This window comes from Pristiophorus japonicus, chromosome 15, assembly GCF_044704955.1.
Source record: "Pristiophorus japonicus isolate sPriJap1 chromosome 15, sPriJap1.hap1, whole genome shotgun sequence".
Classification (NCBI taxonomy): Eukaryota; Metazoa; Chordata; class Chondrichthyes; family Pristiophoridae; genus Pristiophorus; species Pristiophorus japonicus.
The window spans coordinates 174414877-174439985 of record NC_091991.1 but is presented as its reverse complement, the minus strand read 5'-3'; the positions used below and the strand labels follow the sequence as shown (position 1 = coordinate 174439985).

At 50.7% G+C, this 25109-nt stretch overlaps 1 protein-coding gene across 1 annotated transcript in view; it reads right to left on the bottom strand.

The window, feature by feature from the left end:
• natd1 (protein NATD1) overlaps positions 1 to 24179 on the bottom strand; it is a 41413-nt gene extending 17234 nt beyond the window's left edge. The window contains exon 1 of the mRNA XM_070900014.1: positions 23980 to 24179. Within this exon, the coding sequence (XP_070756115.1) occupies positions 23980 to 24079 (100 nt within the window). The 5' untranslated portion in view covers positions 24080 to 24179. The remainder of the gene's footprint in view (positions 1 to 23979) is intronic.
• Positions 24180 to 25109: the final 930 nt, after the last annotated feature.

Below are 25109 nucleotides of genomic sequence, written 5' to 3'. Positions count from 1 at the left end.
ATGCTAACCTGAGGCCCCGTCTGCCCTCTCAGGTGGATGTAAAAGATCCCATGGCCACTATTTCAAAGAAGAACAGGGGAGTTATCCCCAGTGTTCTGGCTAATATTTATCTCTTAATCAACATCACTAGAAACCGATTATCTGGCCATTATCACATTGCTGTTTGTGGGAGCATGCTGTGCACAAATTCGCTGCTGAGCTTCCTGCATTACAACAGTGACTGGCACGTATCCATGACTTCATCTCTCTTATCTGGAAGGAGGAGATCATGCCAGGAGATCTCAGAGACGCCGTAATCGTGACCACCTTCAAGAAAGATGACAAATCCGACTGCGGTAACTACAGAAGAATCTCCCTGTTGTTGGCCACTGGGATAGTCATCGCAAGAATCCTCCTCAATCATCTTCTCCCTGTGGCTGAAGAGCTCCTCCCAGAGTCGCAATGCGGATTCCGCCCACTAAGGAGCACAACGGACATGATCTTCACCACGTGGAAGATACATGAGAAATGCAGGGAACAGCATCAACCCTTGTACATGGCCTTCTTTGACCTCACAAAAGCCTTCGACACTGTCAACCGTGAGGGATTATTGAGTGTCCTCCTCAGATTCGGCTGCCCTCAAAAGCTTGTCACCATCCTCCGCCTGCTCCACGATGACATACAAACCATGATCCTGACCGACGGATCCACCACAGACCCATTCCATGTCCGGACCGGGGTCAAGCAGGGCTGTGTCATCGCACCAACGCTCTTCTCGATCTTCCTTGCTGCAATGCTACCATCTCACTCTCAACAAGGCCCCTGCTGGAGTGGAGCTAAATTACAGGACAAATGGGAATCTGTTCAACCTCCGCCGTCTCCAGGCCAGATCCAAGGTCGTCACATCCTCCGTCGGTGAATTACAGTATGCAGACGACGTTTGCGTCTGCGCACATTCAGAGGCCAAACTCCAAGCCATCGTCAACACCTTTACCGAGACATACGAGAGCATGGGCCTTACACTAAACATCTGTAAGACAAAGGTCTTCTACCAACCTGACCCCGCCATCGATTTACAACCCTCTACGAAGAAATTCCTCCTCATCTCAGTTTTAAATGGGCAGCCCCTTATTCTGAGAGTATGTCCCCTAGTTTTAGTTTCCCCTATTAGTGGAAATATTCTCTCTGCATCCACCTCGTCGAGCCCTCTCATTCTTCTGAACTCCAATGAGTCAACCCCCTCATCTCTGGAATCAACCTAGTGAACCTTCGCTGAACAGCCTCCAATGCCAGTATATCCTTCCTTAAATACGGAGACCAAAACTGGACGCAGTACTCCAGGTGTGGCCTCACCAATATCCTGTACAGTTGTAACAGGACTTCTCTGCTTTTATAGTCTATCCCCCTTGCAATAAAGGCCAACATTCCATCTGCCTTCCTGATTACTTGCTTACCTGCATACTAACTTTTTATGTTTCATGCACAAGGACCCCCAGGTCCCTCTGAACTGCAGCACTTTGCAATTTTTCTACATTTAAATTATAATTTGCTTTTCTATTTTTTCTGCCAACGTGGATAATCTCACATTTTTCATATTATGCTCCATCTGCCAAAATTTTTGCCCACTCACTTAGCCTGCCTATATCTCTTTGCAGATTTTTATGTGTCCTCCTCACAATTTGCTTTCTCACCCATCTTTGTATCATCAGCAAACCTGGCAACATTACACTTGGTCCCTTCATCCAAGTCATTAATATAGATTGTAAATAGTTGAGGCCCCAGCACCAATCCCTGCGGCATCCCACTAGTTACTGTTTGCCAACCGGGAAATGACCCATTTATCCCGACTCTCTGTTTTCTGTTATTTACTCTATTATTACTAATATATTATCCCTAACCCCGTGAACTTTTATCTTGTGCAGTAACCTTTTACGTGGCACCTTATCGAATGCCTTCCAGAAATCCAAATACACCACATCCACGGGTTCCCCCTTATCCACCCTGCTCATTACATCCTCAAAAAACTCCAGCAAATTTGTCAAACATGATTTCCCTTTCATAAAACCATGCTGACTCTGCTTGATTGAATTATGCTTTTCCAAATATTCTACTACTTCTTCCTTAATAATGGACTCCATGGACCATTTTCAAAACCTTGGGAGCCTACTGTCAACAAGGGCAGACATCGACGATGAGGTCCAACACTGCTTTTAGTGTGCCAGTGCAGCCTTCAGTCACCTGAGGAAGAGAGTGTTTGAAGACCAGGACCTCAAACCCGGCACCAAGCTCATGGTCTGCAGGGCAGTGGTGATACCCACCCTCCTGTGTGGCTCAGAGACATGGACTATGTCCAGCAGGCATCTCAAAGCACTGGAGAAATACCAGCAACGTTGCCACCACAAGATCCTGCAAATCCATTGGCAGGATAGACGCACCAATATCAGTGTCCTTGCTCAGGCCAACATCCCCAGCATCGAAGCACTGATCACGCTCGAGCGCATGCCTGACACGAGACTCCCAAAACAAGTGCTCTACTCGGAGCGCCGACACGGCAAGCGAGCCCCAGGTGGGCAGAGGAAACACTTCAAGGACAACCTCAAAGCCTCCTTGAAAAAAATGTAACATCCCCACCGACACCTGGGAATCCCTGGCCCAAGACCGCCCAAAGTGGAGGAAAGTGCATCCGGGAAGGCGCTGAACACCTCGAGTCTCATCGCAGAGAGAAAGCTGAAGCCAAGCATCAACAGCAGAAGAAGCGTGAGGCAACCCAGGCTCCCCACCCACTCGTTCCTTCAACCACCGTCTGCCCCACCTGTGACAGAGACTGTAGGTCCCGCATTGGACTCTTCAGTCACCTGAGAACTCATTTTTAATGTGGAAGCAAGTCATCCTCGACTCCGAGGGACTGCCTCTGATGATGACAACAGTGACTACACTCCAAAAGTACTTCATTGGCTGTACAGCACTTTGGGATGTCCTGAGGTCATGAAAGGAGTGATCTAAATTCACTTTCTTTCAATCACGGTAACATTCTGACAATCTCTGTAGCAGAGGTCGAACAACTGCACACTATCCCCCATCAGGAAGATGCACACTGTAAATGCTGATGCAGTAAAGTGACTCCTTTCATTTCGGAAGTCAGGCTAGAAATGCAGATGCTAACTTTAGCCACAAAGAACTACTTGCACCATTTTCTTTCCGAATGACTTTCTCACTCAATGCACCATTTCCTATACGAGGAGGTCGAGAAGGCTGCAGCTCTACATCTGACCACGAGGGGGCCTTGGAATTTGCTCGCTCATTAAACTACCCAAATGGCTAAAACCTCAAAACTGAGGAATTCCTCACCCCCTCAGTCTGCCCTACCTCCTGCAAGCTTAAAACGCAAACTTGGCCTTTCAAAGAATAAAAGAAAAGGCCTTGCATTTATATAGCGCCTTTATGACCTCAGGATGTCCCAAAGCACTTTACAGCCAATGAAATGCTTTGTGGAGTGCAGTCACTGTTGCAACGTAGGAAATGCAGCAGCCAATTGTGCACAGCAAGCTCCCACAAAACAGCAATGAGATAAATGAGCAGATAATCTGTTTTTAGTGATGTTGATTGAGGGGTAAATATTGTCCAGGACACCGGGTAGAACTCCCTTGCTCTTCTTTGAAATACTGCCACGGGATCTTTTATGTCCACCTGATAGAGCAGACAGGTGCCTCGGTTTAACGTCTCTTCCGAAAGACGGCATCTCCGACAGTGCAGCGTTCCACTGGAGTGTCAGCTTGGATTATGTGCTCAAGTCATGGGAGTGGGACTTGAACCCACAACCTTCTGACTCACTCGGAGGCAAGAGTGCTTCAATCCAGGTTTTTCGATCTAAAATATTTCACTGGTAAAATCCTCCTCACTGCTGACAGCAGATCTTATTCCTGCTCCTGTTTAATCGTTTTTTGCGCTTGCTGTAATCAACATTGTGTCGAGAGCACTCCATTGATTGCATCCGAAATATCAAACATCAAGACAGATATTCTGAACTAATTCAAAAGACAGGTCTTTAGTTAAGGCTTGGTCAATTTTCAACACAAAATGCTACGATGGGGAACGGTAAAAGGCTTCAAATTTGCCATTTTCTGACCACAGCACAAGTGCAAGTCCAGATTTGGATAAAGGAGGGTTTTCTGCAATGTTTTGACTTTAGAGAGACGCATTAGAAATTCGGATCTGTCACATTCTTGAGATATTCCGACAAGTGTTGCCAGCTCCGGCTGAAAGTATTCCAGGAAGTTTCATCACATGACCACCTGCCTCCAACTGTCCCCTCCTCCACACTCCCACTGTTGGTCGCCCAACTTGTCCATCCTCGTGGGTGCCCCACCTTCCCCCAGCCAATGGGGAAGCAAATAGACTCCTTATTAACTCAATGGATGATTCTTAACCATCAGTAAAATATCTCCAATATATTTATAACTAATAAACAAAAATGTTCAAAGAAAATGAAAAATATGTATCTTTTTACTGCCCCTCTGATTTGTCTCCTGGGTGTTGCTGGCAGTTGTCCTGGAAATTAATCTTCAATGCCTGGAGATTCCAGGCCAATCCTGAAGGTAATGTATGCATCGGTGAGTATGCTCAAAGGCTTGTGGAGCTGTTGGGGCTGCGACTTTCTGTCTTCAGACTCTGCAGAGATACCTGTACGTCGAGCATCCCCCCAGACTGTGTGTGCTGGTGACGTATTTCTTCCGCCAGCAGTACTGCCTCAATTATGACTCGCAGCTCCTGTTTGTAAACCTGGGAGGCATCCGGACTGCCATGTGGGGGCTGCCTGTCTTTTACTAGGAACTCATCAGGGGCTGGAACAGAGTCCCCACCAAGCGCAGTTCTCACCCGTCTGGAGTGGCAGCTGTCCTTTGGGAGATGCTGCTCAGGAATCCGTACCTCCACGACCGCAGTTTTAGGTGGCAGGCGGATGAGAGGGCTGTGTTTGGCAAGGTGACCAGGGTCAGGGACCTACTCGGTGGCGGAGGAGCGGGATGGATGGCACCAGAGGAGCTGGTACGGCGCCTACCCTGGGCCAACGTCTGGCGCACGGCCAATGCCAGCGAGTCGCTAAAAACAGCACTGGGCCCTGACTCCGTTAGGTTGTGTCAAGGATGCTCAAGCACATGGGACGTTCCTGTCCGAACTGACCCCCATCCGGATGGAATTTCTCATCGGCGCCAAGCCCCAAAACCTCCCTCGGGAGCCGGCGCCTCACAACTTGAGCATCCTCCAGGAAATCCCATCCGTGCCTTTTAATTCTGCATGAAGGGGATTCCTGTATGGACTGCTCTTGCACACTCTTCACCTTGCCATCCTCGTCTGCCGTCCGGACACGCCATGGCGCACCATCTTGCAGTCCGGAGGAGGCGGGGGTCCTCAATGGAGTGCTCTCTACGCAGGAGTCCTCCCTCTAGTTATTGGGGGCTTGGCCGGGAGGGTGTTGCACAGAGAAGTTCCGTGTAATAGGTTTTTAAATCGGTTCACAAACTCCCAGGCCGCCGGCAAGTTCTACGGTCTAGGAGTCCACGTTCCACGTTTTTGTTCAATGTGCGAGGTTGCAGCCCCTATTCATTATTTGAAGGGGCTGCTCCTCAAATTCTGGTTGCATTTCAGTCCCACGCTCCTGATCTTTGGGCACCCTGTGCGGAGGGGAGCGGGCAGGTCAGAAGGCCACTTCGTAGGACTGCTCCTGGGCACGGCCAAGGAGGCCATTAACCGGTCCAGGCAGCGGGCGGTCGAGGGGGTCGTTCAGACCGACTGCCTGCCTCTCTTCCACGCCTACATCTGGGCCAGGGTGTCATAGAAACATAGAAACATAGAAAATAGGTGCAGGAGTAGGCCATTCGGCCCTTCTAGCCTGCACCGCCATTCAATGAGTTCATGGCTGAACATTCAACTTCAGTACCCCATTCCTGCTTTCTCGCCATACCCCTTGATCCCCCTAGTAGTAAGGACCTCATCTAACTCCTTTTTGAATATATTTAGTGAATTGGCCTCAACAACTTTCTGTGGTAGAGAATTCCACAGGTTCACCACTCTCTGGGTGAAGAAGTTCCTCCGCATCTCGGTCCTAAATGGCTTACCCCTTATCCTTAGACTGTGACCTCTGGTTCTGGACTTCCCCAACATTGGGAACATTCTTCCTGCATCTAACCTGTCTAACCCCGTCAGAATTTTAAACGTTTCTATGAGGTCCCCTCTCATTCTTCTGAACTCCAGTGAATACAAGCCCAGTTGATCCAGTCTTTCTTGATAGGTCAGTCCCGCCATCCCGGGAATCAGTCTGGTGAACCTCCCTCAATAGCAAGAATGTCCTTCCTCAAGTTAGGAGACCAAAACTGTACACAATACTCCAAGTGTGGCCTCACCAATGCCCTGTACAACTGCAGCAACACCTCCCTGCCCCTGTACTCAAATCCCCTTGCTATGAAGGCCAACATGCCATTTGCTTTCTTAACCGCCTGCTGCACCTGCATGCCAACCTTCAATGACTGATGTACCATGACACCCAGGTCTCTTTGCACCTCCCCTTTTCCTAATCTGTCACCATTCAGAAAATAGTCTCTGTCTCTCTGTTTTTACCACCAAAGTGGATAACCTCACATTTATCCACATTATACTTCATCTGCCATGCATTTGCCCACTCACCTAACCTATCCAAGTCGCTCTGCAGCCTCACAGCATCCTCCTCGCAGCTCACACTGCCACCCAACTTAGTGTCATCCGCAAATTTGGAGATACTACATTTAATCCCCTCATCTAAATCATTAATGTACAGTGTAAACATCTGGGGCCCCAGCACAGAACCTTGCGGTACCCCACTAGTCACTGCCTGCCATTCTGAAAAGTACCCATTTACTCCTACTCTTTGCTACCTGTCTGACAACCAGTTCTCAATCCATGTCAGTACACTACCCCCAATCCCATGTGCTCTAACTTTGCACATCAATTTCTTGTGTGGGACCTTGTCGAACGCCTTCTGAAAGTCCAAATATACCACATCAACTGGTTCTCCCTTGTCCACTCTACTGGAAACATCCTCAAAAAATTCCAGAAGATTTGTCAAGCATGATTTCCCTTTCACAAATCCATGCTGACTTGGACCTATCATGTCACCTCTTTCCAAATGCACTGCTATGACATCCTTAATAATTGATTCCATCATTTTACCCACTACCGATGACAGGCTGACCAGTCTATAATTCCCTGTTTTCTCTCTCCCTCCTTTTTTAAAAAGTGGGGTTACATTGGCTACCCTCCACTCTATAGGAACTGATCCAGAGTCAATGGAATGTTGGAAAATGACTGTCAACGCATCCACTATTTCCAAGGCCACCTCCTTAAGTACTCTGGGATGCAGTCCATCAGGCCCTGGGGATTTATCGGCCTTCAATCCCATCAATTTCCCCAACACAATTTCCCGGCTAATAAGGATTTCCCTCAGTTCCTCCTCCTTACTAGACCCCCCGACCCCTTTTATAACCGGAAGGTTGTTCGTGTCCTCCTTCGTGAATACCGAACCAAAGTACTTGTTCAATTGGTCCGCCATTTCTTTGTTCCCCGTTATGACTTCCCCTGATTCTGACTGCAGGGGACCTACGTTTGTCTTTACTAACCTTTTTCTCTTTACATATCTATAGAAACTTTTGCAATCCGTCTTAATGTTCCCTGCAAGCTTCTTCTCATACTCCATTTTCCCTACCCTAATCAAACCCTTTGTCCTCCTCTGCTGAGTTCTAAATTTCTCCCAGTCCCCAGGTTCACTGCTATTTCTGGCCAATTTGTATGCCACTTCCTTGGCTTTAATACTATCCCTGATTTCCCTTGATAGCCACGGTTGAGCCACCTTCCCTTTTTTATTTTTATGCCAGACAGGAATGTACAATTGTTGTAGTTCATCCATGCGGTCTCTAAATGTCTGCCATTGCCCATCCACAGTCAACCCCTTAAGTGTCCCTGGAGATGAAGCACGCGGTGTCCACCGGTACTCTCGCGGCCTTCCGCGAGAAGTGGACGCCGGAGGGACTGGAGTGCATCATCAACCCCGGCAACCAAATTTTAATTTGATGTAAGTTACTGTAAAAGTTTAATTTGAAATTTGTTGGTTTTGGTATCCTGGCCAAAGGGGGGCACTTGATTTTACGTTATACTAAAATAGTTGTGGAGCTGTTGCACTGTGAGTGGCTTAGCCAGTCACGTGATGTTCACAAGACTCAATAAAACCCCGGTTAATTGAGTCCAGGTTCTCCACCATGAAGCGTGCAGTCGTGAGCCTGGTGGATGAACTGGTAGTGTTCAGTATGATTGTTAGTGAATAAACCAGTTAGTTCTTTGCAGCAAATGGGTAGCTATGAATTCTTAAGCAAAGAACCCCATGAAGCAAATACACTACAGTGACCTTGCTCGGTTGAGGGGCCAGAAGACTGTCTGCACTCCTGGAACTGGAGTCCATCAGGAAGGAACGAGGCTATTCAACCATGCAATGGCTGCCTCGCAGAGTAAATCGGATCCTCCCCTAATCCAGGGTTCACACATTGTTACTTTCCAGGGTCAGTCTTGGCTCAATAGTCACACTCTCATAGGAACAGGAGGAGACCATTCAGCCCCTCAAGCCTGTTTCGCTATTCAATTAGATCACAGTTGATTTGTATCTTAACTCCCATCTACCCGCCTTGCTTCTGTAACCCTTAATACCTTTGCCGAACAAAAATCTCAGTATTGAAATTTTCAATTGACCCCCCCACAACCTCAACGGCTTTTTGGGAAGTATTGTGCGTTCAACATTGTGGGTTCGAGTCCCACTCCAGAGACTGGAGCATAAAATCTAGGTCGACATTCCCGGCACAGTACTGATGGAGTCTTTTGGATGAGACGTTAAACCAATGCCCTGTCTGCCCTCTCAGGTGGACGTCAAAGATCCCACGGCACTATTCCGAATAAGAGCAAGGGAATTATCCCCGGTGTCCTGGCCAATAGTTATCCCTCAACCAACATCGCTAAAACAGATTATCTCGTCATGATCACATTGCTGTTTGTGGGACCTTGCTGTGCACAAATTGACCGACGCGCTTCCCATATTACAACAGTGACTACACTTCAAAATGATTTAATTTGCTAAAAAGAGCTTTGTGAAGTCTGGAGATTGTGAAAGGCGTTATAGAAATACACATCTTTCTTTTTTTTCTATTTCCAATGTGGATTGTGGACTGTGAGCAGTAACAGGAACCCTGGCTGACTATGTGTTTTGTGGTGCAGTTCAGTTCCACACTAGCTCTACGTTGCGCCAATGGGGTAGCTGAGCAACGATCTAATTATAACAAAGGGGCCCGATCCCCTGACTGAGTGGGTCACCAGATCCCTCCCTGTAATGGCCGCCAGTTGTGGTGCGAGCAAGGCTTCAGGGTGAATCCCCTTACTCTCCCGGTGGTAGAGCACCTCTGGACATTTCCTGCTGGTGGGGCGGAGACTGGGAACTTGGCGAGCCGAGAATTGCAAGTGCAATTCCACACCCGATCACTCTGAATTCTGCTGAGCTGCCTCCCCAAACACACAGTATAGAATCATAGAAATTTACAGCACTGAAGGAGGCCATTTCAGCTCATTGTGTTCGCGCCAGCCAACCAAGAACTACCCAGCCTAATCCCACTTTCCAACTCTTGGTCTGTAGCCCTGGAGGTTACGGCACTTTAAGTGCACATCCAAGTATCTTTTAAATGTGGTGAGGGTTTCTGCCTCTACCACTCTTTCAGGCAGTAAGTTCCAGACCCCCACCACCCTCTGGATGAAGAAATTTCCCCTCTAAACCTCCCCCCAATTACTTTAAATCTATGCCCCCTGGTTGTTGACCCCTCTGCCAAGGGAAACAGGTCCTTCCTATCCACTCATCCAGGCCCCTCATAATTTTATACACCTCAATCAGGTCTCCCCTCAGCCTCCTCTGATCCAAAGAAAACAGTCCCAGCATCTCCAATCTTTCCTCATAGACAACATTCTCTAGTCCAGGCAACATTTTTGTCAATCTCCTCTGCGCCCTTTCCAGTGCAATCACATCTTTTCTGTAATGTGACCAGAACTGCACACAGTACTCCAGCTGTGGCCTAACCAGAGTTTTATACAATTCAAGCATAACCTCCTTGCTCTTGTATTCCATGCCTCGGCTTTTAAAGGCAAGAATTCCATATGCCTTCTTAACCACCTCATCTACCTGGCCTGCTACCTTCAGGGATCTGTGGACCTGCACTCCAAGATCCCTTTGTCCCTCTATACTTTTCAGTGTCGTACCATTTAATGGGCTAGAACCTCCACTTTTGTACTTATCGTCCAAAAATGGGCGTTATTTCCGGCGTGGGCATTAAAAAAGGGCTTTCAGATCGCCAGCTTCTCGGCCATTCTCAAAACACCTAGTTTCCATTTTTGAAAGTGGGCGTTACCGCGACGATATCACATGGGCGGTAACATTACATTTTTTGAGCTTCTGCCGTAAAGTGTGGCCGTTCTTAGCAACAGCATAGCAACGCTCGATTCCTGCGATTCAGGAGGTCAAGGGTCATCATGCGCAGCAGAGGAGACAGAGAGCGAGGGAGCTCAGAGGGACTGAAAGCGTGTGTGGCTGTGGTGTGTGCTTGTCTGGCTGTTGTGGGAGGCACGACGGAGATTCACCAGCAGCAAAAAGCCCACTAAGCACCAAGAACATAGTTGGCACCGAGTTTTCGTCCAACAAATAAGATATAACATGGAAGGGAGGGAGGAGGCCCTGGAGCTGGTAGCCAAGAACACTGGTGGCAGAGGGCTCCCAGTGGTCCCGGAGCACGGCACTGCACCCCAAGGTGCCACACCCCCATTGCCAACCACATGAGAGCCAGCAGCAACATCTTGCTTCTGGCTTGGAGCACGTTCCCACCTCGGGATCGTCCTCTCCCATATCCATCCAAGCGGCTGTCACCTCGCCCCCCCACCCCACCCCAATGGAGCATCGCCTAAGGAGCTCCTTGGCCAGGCAGCTTGGAGTCAGGAGGGGAAGGGGAAGGGGAAGGGGTAGAGGTGGGGAGGAGAAGCAGGAAGGAGGAAGGTTGGTTTGTACAGAGATACTGATGATTTCAGACTAATGTTCAGTTTAAATGTTTTTTATTTAACAAAACCTTGTAGCGCATTGGCTCAGATTGCTACACCATTACATGCTGGTGATTCCTTATCAAAGGATATAATCACACTTAACTTCAATCGACTTAAACTTTAACTGTCGCCAAGGTGATGCCCACCATTGCCCAGCAGTGTGTCAGCCTTGTAAATAACACCAATGTTCTTTTAGGCAAAGTGATCATTGATGAGCTCCTGATGCAAGGCCCTTGCAGCTATCATGCCACCATGGGCCCTTTCATGCGGTCTACAGGGGGGCAGGGGCATGGCTTCAGCGTCAGCCTGATTGTCTGGGCCGATGTCAGCATCCGCCTCCTCATCCTCCTCTTCCTCTCTCTGGTGAGGTGGACTGTCAGACTCATTTGGCAATTCTTGTCCCCTCCTGATAGCCAAGTTGTGCAGCATGGAGCACACCACCACGAATTGAGCTACCTGCTCAGGGTGGTACTGGAGCTTGCCTCCTGAGTGGTCCAGGCATTTAAAGCGCTGCTTCAGCACTCCAAAGGTTTTCTCCATGATATTGCGAGTTGCTCTGTGGCTCTCGTTGTATCACCTCTCGGCTTCGGTGTGGGTGGTCATGCAGAGGGGGTCATCAGCCAGGTAGCGAGGCCTTATCCTTTGTCACCAAGCATCCAGCATTGACCTTGTGGCTCATTGTTAAACAAATCAGATACAGTGCTCTCATGCAGGATGTGAGCATCATGGATGCTGCCCGGAAATTGAGCATTCATTGCCAGTATAATTTGCTGGTGGTCGACAACCAGTTGGACATTCAGGGAGTGGAATCTCTTGCGGTTCCTGAAAACCTCAGCATCCTGAAAAGGTGCCTGCATCGCGATGTGCGTACAGTCTATTGCTCCCTGCACCTTGGAGAAGTTTGCAATTCTGGAGAATCCTAGAGCCCTCTCACTCTGTGCCTCCCTGGTCATAGGGAAGCTGATCAAGTCCCTCCTGCATGCGTACAGGGCTTCAGTGGCCTGTCTAATGCAGCAATGTGTGGCATGCTGAGACAGACCGCAAATGTCGCCAGCTGTGGCCTGAAAAGAACCCGAGGCATAGAACGACAGTGCCGCGGTGACTTTGACCTCGACAGACAGTGCAGTACTGATGGTGCTGGCAGGCTGCAGATCTGCCCTTATCAGCTGGCATACCTCAGCGATAACCTCTTTGTGGAAGCGCAGTCTCCGAAGGCAGGTGCTGTCGGGCAAGTCAAGGTAAGAATGCTTCTCCTTGTACTTGCGGGGGGGGGGTGTAACGTCTGGTCCTCCTCATCTGTCTTGCACGTCTTACATTGGGCACATAATGCAATGGAGTGTTCCTTCGGCGATGTCGAGTCTGCTGCATGTATTTGGTCACCAAGAGAGGGTGAGAAAGGACAGGCCCCATTGCAGTAGCTCTCTATTTTCCACCGATTGGTCACAAACAAGGAATGTCCCGACGAAGACACCTATTCAATTCAAATCGGTCACAGTATGGTCAAGATGTTTATAGAGATGTTCACATCAACTCCAACGACCTGCAGAGTATATCCGAACTCCGCCGAGGTTGAAGCACAGCAGCCTTTTAAAGGACGCGACATGTGATCTAGAACATGGCGTCCATAACGCTGTGGTTAGTTCCGGTTAGTTCCACTTTTACTGGGCGGTTTTTTGAGCGAGCAATATTGTGGGCGATATGTGTACGAGGCGGTGAAAGTGACGCTGGGCGATCTCATGGCCGCTAGTTGCGGTAAATATGCTCTTTACGACAAAAAAAAGTGGGCAGGCGTTAATATTGAACCTTGGTGTTAAATCCGTGCGGAAAGTAACGCTGGGCGATATTATGGCTGTTGAATTCGCACACTGATGATTCCACCCAAAAAAAAATGGGTGGGTGGTAATATTTTATCCAGGCGTTAAGCACATGGGGAAAGTAACGCTCGCCGATAAGTTTCCGAAAAATGCCCTTCAGTTTCCAATGGGTAACATATGGGTGCTATACGTCATTTCAACGGTAAAATGGGCGCTAAGTGGGCGTTAAGCATGCAAAAAAAGTGGAGGTTCTAGCCCCATGTATATTCCCTTGCCTTGTTAGACCCCCACAAATGTATTACTTCACACTTATCCAGATTGAATTCCATGTGCCTCTGTTCTGCCCACCTGACCAGTACAATGTTATCTTCCTGCAGTCCGCAGCTTTTATCTTCATTATCAACCACACAGCCTATTTTAGTGTCATCTCCAAACTTCTTAATCATACCCCTAACATTCAAGTCCAAGTCATTGATATATACCACAAAAAGCAAAGGATCCCGTACTGAGCCCTGCGGAACCCCACTGGATACAGCCTTCCAGTCACATCAACCATTACCCTTTGCTTCCTGCCTCCAAGCCAATTTTGGATCCAACTTGCCACTTTGCTCTGGATCCCATGGGCTATTACTTTTGTGACCAGTCTGCCGTGTGGGACCTTATCAAAAGCTTTGCTAAAATCCATATACACTACATCATACGCACTGCCCTCATTGACCTTCCTGGTTACCTCCTCAAAAAATGCAATCAAGTTAGTCAGACACAACCTTCCCTTGACAAATCCATGCTGACTGTCTTGATTAATCCATCTCTTTCCAAATGAAGATTTATCCTGTCACTCAGGATTTTTCCAATAATTTTACCACCGAGGTTAGGCTGACTGGCCTATAATTACTCGGTCTATCCCTTTCTCCCTTTTTAAACAAAGGTACAACATTAACAGTCCTCTAGTCCTCTAGCATCACATCTGTAGCCAGAGAGGATTGGAAAATGATGGTCAGAGCCTCTGCTATTTTCTCTTTTGCTTCTCTTAACAACCTGGGATATATTTCAGCTGGGCCTGGGGATTTTTATCCACTTGCAAAGCTGCTAAGCCCCTTAATACTTCCTCTCTCACTATATTTATCTTGACTAATATTTCACACTCCTCCTCCCTCATTGCAAAGTTTACATCGCCCCTCTCTTTTGTAAAAATGGATGCAAAGTATTCATTATACCACTTCCTTTAGATATCTTCCTCCCCGGCTAATCTCAGCATGGAAAATTGAATAGATTTGGATGAAGGAGGCATTTGGGGCTCATTCAAATCCATCCTGCCGAAATAGAAAAATCGTACTAATTTCCCATTACAGCGTCAAACAAGATAGAATTTCATGGAAATTACAGTACAGAAACAGACCATTCGGCCCAACTGGTCCATTTATGTTCCACACATAAGAACATAAAAATAAGAAATAGGAGCAGGAGTAGGCCACCTGACCCCTCGAGCCTGCTCCGCCATTTAATAAGATCATGGCTGATCTGATCATGGACTTAGTTCCACTTCCCTGCCCACTCCCCATAATCCTTTATTCCCTTATCTCTTAAAAATCTGTCTATCTCTACCTTAAATATATTCAGTAACCCAGCCTCCACAGCTCTCTGGGGCAGAGAATTCCACAGATTTACAACCCTCGCCTATGCTAATATCTCCTTCTTTGGCTCAGTGTAAATTTTTGTCTCACTACGCTCCTATGAAGCACCTTGGGATATTTCATTACATTAAAGCGCTATGGCTGGTCAGAATCATGGCAAACAAGGTACTCAGTTTGGCCTCAGCACCCCATGGACTGGGGCGGGGCTGAAATGTGAGGTGCATAATCAGCCAGGGTTCCTGTACCTTTACTGGAGGCTCCCGAGATATGGGAAGTGGTCCACGGCGTCCAGGGCCGCGCCGTGGATCTTGATGACTGGGGAGCAGTGCTGTGCGGCGAGGACAGGCTGGTGGAAGACCTTTGTCTTACGGATGTTTAGCGTAAGGCCCATGTTTTCGTATGCCTCAGTAAATACGTCGACTATATCTTGGAGTTCAGCCTCTGTATATGCGCAGACGCAGGCGTCATCCGCGTACTGTAGCTTGATGACAGAGGTTGGAGAAGTCTTGGACCTGGCCTGGAGCCAGGGCAGGTTAAACAGTTTCCTACTGGTTCTGTAGTTTAGTTCCACTCCAGCGGGGAGCTTGTTGACTGTGAGGTGGAGCATTGCGGCAAGGAAGATTGAGAAGAGGGTTGGGGCAATGACGCAGCCCTGTTTGACCCTGGTCCGGACGTGGATTGGGTCTGTGGTGGATCCGTTGGTAAGGATCACGGCCTGCCTGTCGTCGTGGAGCAGGCGGAGGATGGTGACGAACTTTTCGACAACGAGATCCAACACCGTCTCCAGTGCGCCAGTGTAGCCTTCGGCCGCCTGAGGAAAAGAGTGTTTGAAGACCAGGCCCTCAAAACTGCCACCAAGCTCATGGTCTACAGGGCTGGAGTAATACCCGCCCTCCTGTATGGCTCAGATACATGGACCATGTACAGTAGACACCTCAAGTCGCTGGAGAAATCTCACCAAAGATGTCTCCGCAAGATCCAATAAATCCCCTGGGAGGACAGACGCACCAACATCAGCGTCCTCATCCAGGCTAACATCCCCAGCATTGAAGCACTGGTCACACTCGATCAGCTCCACTGGACAAGCCACATAGCTTGCATGCCAGACACGAGAATCCCAAAGCAAGTGCTCTATGCGGAACTCCTTCACGGCAAATGAGCTAAAGGTGGGCAGCGGAAACGTTATAAGGACACCCTCAAAGCCTCCCTGATAAAGTGCGACATCCCCACTGACATCTGGGAGTCCTTGGCCAAAGAACGCCCCAAGTGGAGAAAGTATATCCGGGAGGGCGCTGAACACTTTGAGTCTCAATGCTGAGAGCATGCAGAAACCAAGCGCAGGCAGCGGAAAGAGTATGCGGCAAACCAGTCCCACCCACCCTTTCCCTCAACGACTATCTGTCCCACCTGTGACAGAGTCTGTGGCTCTTGTATTGGACTGTTCAGTCACCAAAGAACTCATTTTAAGAGTGGAAGCAAGTCTTCCTCGATTCCGAGGCACTGCCTACGATGATGATGATGATGATGATGATTGTTATGTTCATAATAAAGGAAGGTAACTGAGTACTGTAGACAATGAATAAGTGTGACCTTAGCTCCTTTATTCAAACTCCAGAGTGTTGTACAGCATGGGAGGCCTGCTTATATACATTGCTCCCAAGGGATGCTGGGATCCCTTGGGACTCCAAGAGGTACGCCCTCTGGTGTATGATACAGGTTACCTATGGTTGCATACATAACATCACTCCCTCCCCAAGTCAATAGTACACTTATTTACAGGATGAGACGATCTGGGGCTTTTCGCTCCCTTGTCGATTGTCTCAGTACAAATACAGGTGCAAGTGAGTTGGTTGGTTCTTCACTGGGCTGCTGGGCAGCTGGCCTTGCTGGGCTGCTGGGGATGGTGAGTCCAGCTTTGTAGTCGACCATGATGTCGAGGGTCGAAGTTGGTGGTGTCCTCTTCGGGTTGCTCGTGGCTGTTTGTGAATCGCAGTTTGATTTGGTCCAAATGCTTTCTGCAAGTTAGTCCATTAGTAAGTTTGACCTGAAACACCCTACTCCCTTCTTTGGCTATGATGGTGCCAGCAAGCCATTTGGGACCATGTCCATAGTTGAGTACAAATACAGGATCATTAACTTCAATATCACGTGACAAATTTACGCGATCATGGTACATGCTTTGTTGATGCCGCTTGCCCTCGACGTGACCATGGAGATCAGGGTGGACAAGAGAATGCCTTGTTTTGAGCGCCTTTTCATGAGCAGCTCGGCTGGGGGAACCCCCGGTGAGCGAGTGGGGTCTGGTGCGGTAGCTGAGCAGGACTCGGGACAGGCAGGTCTGCAGGGAGCCTTCTGACACATGTTTCAAGCTTTGCTTGATGGTTTGGACTACCTGTTCTGACTGGCCATTGGATGTGGGCTTGAACGGGGCAGATGTGACGTGCTTGATCCTATTGCGGGTCATGAATTCCTTGAATTCAGCACTGGTGAAGCACGGCCCATTGTTGCTGACTAGGACATCAGGCAGGCCGTGCGTGGCGAACATGGCTCGTAGGCTTTCGATGGTGGCAGTGGACGTGCTTACAGACATTATTACACACTCAATCCATTTTGATTAAGTATCCACAACAACCAAAAACATTTTGCTAGGAAACGGGTCTGCGAAGTCAACATGGATCCTAGACCACGGTTTGGAGGGCCATGACCACAAACTTAGCGGTGCCTCCCTGGGTGCATTGCTCAGTCGAGAGCAAGTGTCGCATTGGCGCAAGCATGACTTCAAATCCGAGTCGATGCCGGGCCACCACACATGGGATCTGGCTATAGCTTTCATCATTACTATGTCTGATTGGGTACTGTGTAGGTCGCGTATGAACATTTCACTGCCTTTCTTGGGCAAAACTACGCGATTGCCCCACAAAAGACATCTGCCTGCATGGACATTTCGTCTTTGCGCCGCTGGAACAGCTTGATCTTTTCATGCATCCCCGCTGGGACGCTGGACCAGCTCCCATGGTGGACAGAATTTTTTACAAGGGACAGTAAAGGATCCTGGCTGGTCCAGGTCCTGATCTGGCGGGCCGTAACGGGTGGCTATTCGTTTTCAAATGCATCCATCACCAAGAGCAAGTCTGCAGGCTGTGCCATTTCCACCCCGGTGGTGGGCAATGGTAGCCCACTGAGAGCATCAGTGCAGTTCTCTGTGCCTGACCTGTGGTGGATTACGTAGTTATATGCAGACAGCGTGAGCGCCCATCTTTGGATGCGGGCAGAGGCATTGGTATTAATCCCTTTGCTTTCTGAGAATAGCGACCGGAGCAGCTTATGGTCAGTTTCTAACTCAAACTTGAGACCAAACAGATACTGGTGCATTTCTTTTACCCCGTAAACGCATGCCAGAGCTTCTTTTTCAATCATGCTGTGGGCCCTTTCAGTCTTGGACAAACTCCTGGACACATAGGTGACCGGTTGCAATGTTTCCGATTTGTTTGCTTGTTGTAACACACACCCGACCCCTTACGAAGACGCATCGCAAGCTAGCACTAAACGTTTACATGGGTTATACAGAACAAGCAGTTTGTTGGAACAAAAGCAGCCTCTTGTGATTTCCCCCATACCCAGCCATCTCCCTTGCGTAGTAGCACATGTAGGGGTTCTAAGCAAGGTGCTTAACCCGGCTAGGAAATTGCCAAAATAGTCCCAGGAACGACCGCAGCTCCGTCATGTTCTGTGGTCTCGGCGCGCTCTTGATGGCCTCCGTCTTGGCGTTGGTGGGTCTGATGCCGTCTGCCGCGATTCTTCTCCCTAAGAACTCGACCTCTGGCACCAGGAAAACACACTTCGAGCGTTTCAACCTGAGTCCCACGCGATCTAGCCGACTTAGAACCTCTTCCAGGTTCTTCAAGTGTACGATGGTATCCCGACCTGTGACCAGTATGTCGTCCTGGAAAACCAAGTTGCGCGGAACCGACTTTAGCAGGCTCTCCATGTTCCTTTGAAAAACTGCCGCGGCCAATCTTATACCAAATGGGCATCTATTGTAGATGAACAGACCTTTCAAAGATTACACCAGCTCCTGCATCATGTAAGCAGAGGTCAGGTCCAACTTGGTTGTAAATAGGTCGTCTGCCTTGGGTCGCGGTTAATCGTTACTTTATAGTCCCCACAAATTCTGACCGTGCCATCGCCTTTGAGAACCGGAACAATCGGACTGGCCCACTCGTTGAACTCCACCGGCACGATGATGCCTTCTCGCTGCAGCCTGTCCAGCTCAATTTCCACTTTCTCTCGCATCATGTATGGCACCACATGTGCCTTGTGGTGGATGGGTCGTGTACCGGGAACCAAGTGGATCTGCACCTTCGCTCCCGAAAAACTTCCGATGCCCGGCTCAAACAGCAACAGGAACTTGCTCAGGACCTGGGCACATGAGGCGTCATCAACGGACGAAAGCACTCGGATGTCGTCCCAGTTCCAGCGGATTTTTCCCAGCCAGCTTCTGCCGAACAGCGTGGGGCCATCTCCTGGTACAGTCCATAGTGGTAGTTCATGCACCGCTCTATCATAGGAGACTTTTACTGCTGCGCTGCCAATTACAGGGATCAGCTCTTTAGTGTAAGTTCTTAGCTTGGTATGAATGGGGCTAAGCTTGGGCCTGTGTGCCTTGTTGCACCCAGCCTGTCGAAGGCCTTTTTGCTCATGATGGACTGACTTGCACCCATGTCCAGTTCCATGGATACTGGAATTCCAGTTCAACTTTTAACATGATTGGTGGACATTTCGTGGTGAAGGTGTGTACCCCGTACACTTCTGCCTCCTCGGTTCGAGTCTCTAGTTCAGCCTGATCCACCATGGATCGATCCTCCTCTGCAGGGTTTGCAGCTCGTCTGCACATTCACTGGAGGTGTCCCATTGTTCCACAGCCTTTGCACGCATAGTGTTTGAAGCGGCATTGATGGGTTCGATGATCACCTCTGCAGCGCCAACAAGGTGTTAACTGCCTCGCATTCACGTTTGATGGCGGTCTCTGGGTCATCTGAGGTCTTGCAGACGCAGGCATGTACGTTCTGCCATATGCATTCCTGCCTGAACAGTACTTGTGTACAGTACTTGCCAAAACTTCTTTATGCTGTGAAATTTGTTTGGTGTTATCGCTGATGGACATAAATGCCTGGGCTATCGTTATGGCTTGGCTTGGGTTCGGTGTTTCAACAGTCAATACTTTGCGAAGGATAACCTCATGGCCAATGCCAAGCAAAGAAGTATCTTAGCATTTGCTCAAGGAATCCATTGAATTCGCAATGTCCTGCAAGGCGTCTTAGTTCGGCGACATAGGTCGCCACCTCCTGGCCTTCAGACCGTTGACACGTGTAGAATCAATATCTTGCCATCAGAACGCTTTCCTTCAGATTTAGGTGCTCCCAGACCAGCGTACACAGTTCTTCATACGATTTGGTTGTTGGTTTCACTGGAGCTGAAAGATTCTTCATGATGCCATAGGTTGTTGCCTCACAGATGGTGAGGAAGATCACTCTTCGTTTGGCAGTGTTCTCGTCTCCTTCCAGCTCGTTGGCCACAAAGTATTGGTTGAGTCGCTCCACGAAGGCCTCTCAATCGTCCCCTTCTGAGAATTTCTCCAGGATACCAGCAGTTCTCTGCATTTTCGCGTGATTGTTCGTTATCTCGTCGCCAGTTGTTATGCTCAGAATAAAGTAAGGTAACTGAGTACTGTAGACAATGAGCAAGTGTGACCTTAGCTCCTTTATTCAAACTCCAGAGTGTTGGTACAACATGGGAGGCCTGCTTATATAGTGCTCCTGAGGGATTCTGGGATCCCTTGGGACTCCAACAGGTATGCCCTCTGGTGGCGGTATGATGCAGGTTGCCTACATAATAATGACCTTTGCTGGAAGGGTACTGATTGGGTGAGCGCAGGAGCAATAAAGATCCCCCGCACCCCCCCCCCACCACCAAAACAGTCTGTCCATCTTCTACATACAGAAGTCCTTCCAAATGGCCACTTGATTGAGCTATTGGAGGGCAGGCATCCTTCTTGGAGTTGTACCCTAGCAGGAATCTCCTGGGATGAGGCCAGGATGTCCACTATTCCCCACAGAGCCCAGCTTTCTCCCAACCAAGCCCCCCCCCATACACTGCTATCACCCTAGAAGATGGCATGCTGTTCACATCCAGCCTCTCCCAGCAGGGCATGTAGCTGAAATTTTATGTAAAACTTGGACAATGCAGTAAGTCCATTTCAACGGGCAGGTCAGATTCTTGCACCGAATTACAGGTGAAATCAAATCAAAATTGTTCTAATGACTTAGGGGGTACTTCATTGGCTGTAAACCGCTTTGAGATGTCTGGTGGTCGTGAAAGACGCTATATAAATGCAAATCTTTCTTTTTTATAATTCAGAGGAGAGTGGGGAGGGGAGGAGAGTGGGGGGGGGAGAGAGAGAGTGGGGGGGGAGAGAGAGTAGGGGGGAGAGCGAGTAGGGGGGGGAGAGAGAGTAGGGGGGGAGAGAGAGTAGGGGGGGAAAGAGAGAGTAGGGGGGGAAGAGAGAGTAGGGGGGGAAGAGAGAGTGGGGGGGAGAGAGAGTGGGGGGGGGCAAGAGAGTGGGGGGGAAGGAGAGAGAGAGAGAGAGAGTGGGGGAAGGAGAGAGAGAATGGGAGGGGGGAAGAGAGCGGGAGGGGAGAGAGAGTGGGGGGGGGAAAGAGAGTGGGGGGGGAAGATGAAAGAGAGTGGGGGGGAAAAGAGAGTGGGGGGGAAAAGAGAGTGGGGGGGAAAAGAGAGTGGGGGGGAAAGAGAGTGGGGGGGGAATGAGAGTGGGGGGGGGAATGAGAGTGGGGGGGGAATGAGAGTGGGGGGGAAGAGAGCGTGGGGGGGAATGAGAGTGGGGGGGGGAATGAGAGTGGGGGGGGAGAGAGTGGGGGGAAGAGAGTGGGGGGAAGGGAGGGAGTGGGGGGAAGAGAGTGGGGGGAAAGAGAGTGGGGGGGAAAGAGAGTGGGGGGGAAAGAGAGTGGGGGGGAAGAGAGTGGGGGGAAGAGAGGAGTGGGGGGAAAGAGAGTGGGGGGAAAGAGAAGTGGGGGGAAAGAGAGTGGGGGGAAAGAGAGTGGGGGGAAAGAGAGTGGGGGGAAAGAGAGTGGGGGGGAAGAGAGTGGGGGGGAAAGAGAGTGGGGGGGAAAGAGAGTGGGGGGAAAGAGAGAGAGGGGGGAGAGAGTGGGGGGGGAAGAGAGTGGGGGGGAAGAGAGTGGGGGGGAGAGAGAGTGGGGGGGAGAGAGTGGGGGGGAGAGAGTGGGGGGGAGAGTGGGGGGGGAGAGAGTGGAGGGGGGGAGAGAGTGGGGGGGAGAGAGAGTGGGGCGAGAAGAGTGGGGCGGGAAGAGGGAAGAGAGTGGGGGGAAGAGAGTGGGGGGAAGAGAGTGGGGGGGGAAGAGAGTGGGGGGGAAGAGAGTGGGGGAAGAGATGGGGGGGAAAGAGAGTGGGGGGAAAGAGAGTGGGGGGGGAAGAGAGTGGGGGGGAAGAGAGTGGGGGGGGGAAGAGAGTGGGGGGGAAGAGGAGTGGGGGGGGAAAGAGAGTGGGGGGGGAAAGAGAGTGGGGGGGAAAGAGAGTGGGGGGAAATAGGAGAGGGGGAAAGAGAGTGGGGGGAAAGAGAGTGGGGGGGGAAAGAGAGTGGGGGGGAGAGTGGGGGGGGGAGAGAGTGGGGGGGAGAGAGTGGGGGGGGAGAGAGTGGGGGGGAAGAGAGTGGGGCGGGAAGAGAGTGGGGGGGAAGAGAGTGGGGGGAAAGAGAGTGGGGGGGAAAGAGAGTGGGGGGGAAGAGGAAGAGAGTGGGGGAGAGAGTGGGGGAAGAGAGTGGGGGAAGAGAGTGGGGGGAAAGAGAGTGGGGGGGGAAAGAGAGTGGGGGGGGGAAAGAGAGTGGGGGGGGAAGAGAGTGGGGGGGGAAAGAGAGTGGGGGGGAAAGAGAGTGGGGGGGAAAGAGAGTGGGGGGGAAAGAGAGTGGGGGGGAAAGAGAGTGGGGGGAAAGAGAGGGGGGAAAGAGAGTGGGGGGAAAGAGAGTGGGGGGGAAAGAGAGTGGGGGGAGAGAGGGGGGGGAGAGAGTGGGGGGGGAGAGAGTGGGGGGGGAGAGAGTGGGGGGGGAAGAGAGTGGGGGGGGAAGAGAGTGGGGGGGGAAGAGAGTGGGGGGGAAAGAGAGAGGGGGGGAAAGAGAGTGGGGGGAAAGAGAGTGGGGGGGAAAGAGAGTGGGGGGGAAAGAGAGTGGGGGGGAAAGAGAGTGGGGGGGAAAGAGAGTGGGGGGGAAAGAGAGTGGGGGGGAAGAGAGTGGGGGGGGAGAGAGTGGGGGGGGAGAGAGTGGGGGGGAGAGAGTGGGGCGGAGGAGAGAGTGGGGGGGAAGAGAGTGGGGGGGGAAGAGAGTGGGGGGGGAAGAGAGTGGGGGGGAAGAGAGTGGGGGGGGAAGAGAGTGGGGGGGAAGAGAGTGGGGGGAAGAGAGTGGGGGGGGAAGAGAGTGGGGGGGGAAGAGAGTGGGGGGGGAAGAGAGTGGGGGGGGAAAGAGAGTGGGGGGGGAAGAGAGTGGGGGGGGGAAGAGAGTGGGGGGGGGAAGAGAGTGGGGGGGGGGAAGAGAGTGGGGGGGGAAGAGAGTGGGGGGGGAAGAGAGTGGGGGGAAGAGAGTGGGGGGTGGAAAGAGAGTGGGGGGGAAGAGAGTGGGGGGGGAAAGAGAGTGAGGGGGGAAGAGAGTGGGGGGGGAAGAGAGTGGGGGGAAAGAGAGTGGGGGGGGGAAAGAGAGTGGGGGGGGAAAGAGAGTGGGGGGGGAAAGAGAGTGGGGGGGGAAGAGAGTGGGGGGGAAGAGAGCGGGGGGGAAGAGAGCGAGGAGGAAAGGGAGCGAGGGGGAAAGGGAGTGGGAGGGGTGAAGAGAGTGGGGGGGAAGAGAGTGGGGTGGGGGGGAAGAGAGTGGGGTGGGGGGGGAAGAGAGTGGGGGGGGTGAAGAGTGGGGGGGGAAAGAGTGGGGGGGGAAAAGAGTGGGGGGGGAAAGAGTGGGGGGGTGAAGAGTGGGGGGCAGTGGAGAGTGGGGGTGGGAGTGGAGAGGGGGGGAGTGGAGAGGGGGGAGGGTGAAGAATTGGGGGGGAGGGGGAGGTAGAAGTCAAAGTCGGAAAACAACAGACAAGGAGCGAAGAAAGGGTTAACCTCTCGGCCCATGGGGTTATAAATAGCTTGGCAAAAATAAGATGTGTAACATTTTTTAATACATATATATTATATATAAAGCCAGCTTAAGGTGCCACGGCTGGTTTTTGGAGAGGAGGGGGTGGCAATAAGGTTGTTTGTGTTGTGGGAGAAGCCGTTTGTCCTTTTAAGGAGTCTAATCTCCCTGTGGCTGAAAACAAAGGTGAGACAGAGGGAGGATGTCCGCGGCTTACCGTTCAGCCGGACCTGGAACTGCCTCCTCCTGCGGTCGTGCTCCACTTTAATGGGACAATTGTTCTCGTCTTGCACCGGGATCGCGTTGGACTCGGCCATCTCCGCCCGCAGCCCGTGTTTTCCTCCCTCGCTCGCTCCCCTTCAGCGCTTCATGCTCACCGATCGCTTCGGGAAACTGACATAAACATTGCTACAGGAAATCAGCTGTGAAACCACGTGCGGCCCCGGGAGCCAATCCCCTGGCTGCAAACTCCTTCTGATGCATTCCACGCCTACCCCAAAGAGCTGGGCTTTGCTGGGCTCACACTCACTCATATATTCACACTGATACGCACACACTCATTAGTATTCACACTCATACACGCACTGATACACACACACTCATAATGATACTCATAGGCACACTAACACATACGCTCATACTCACATACTCTCACACTCAGATACATTCACTGATACACACATTCAATTATACATTCACACTCAGACAAACACACACTCATACTCACTCATAGACACAGACACACTCACAATCATACATTCACACACGCACCCACACATACACACATGTACTCTTACTCACATGTTCATCATAGGCAGTCCCTCAAAATCGAGGAAGACTTGCTTCCACTTCTAAAGTGAGTTCTTTGGTGGCTGAACAGTTCAACACGAGAGCCACAGACCCAGTCACAGGTGGGACAGATATTCGTCGGGGGAAGGGGAGGTGGCACTGATATACCATACGCTCCTCCCGCTGCCTGCGCCTGATCTCTTCACGCTCGCAACGTTGAGATTCGAAGAGCTCAACGCCCTCCCGGATGCACTTTCTCCACCTCAGGCGCTCTTTGGCCAGGGTCTCCCAGGCATCAGTGGTGATGTCGCACTTCACCAGGGAGGCTTTGAGGGTGTCCTTGTAACGTTTCCGCTGCCCACTTTTGGCTCATTTGCCATGAAGGAACTCCGCATATAGTAGTTGTTTAGGGAGTCTCGTGTCTGGCATGCGAACTAAGTAGCCTGCCCAACGAAGCTGATCTGGTGTGGTTAGTGCTGCAATGCTGGGGATGTTAGCCTGGGCAAGGACCCTGATGTTGGTGCATCTGTCCTCCCAGGGGATTTGCAGGATTTTGCG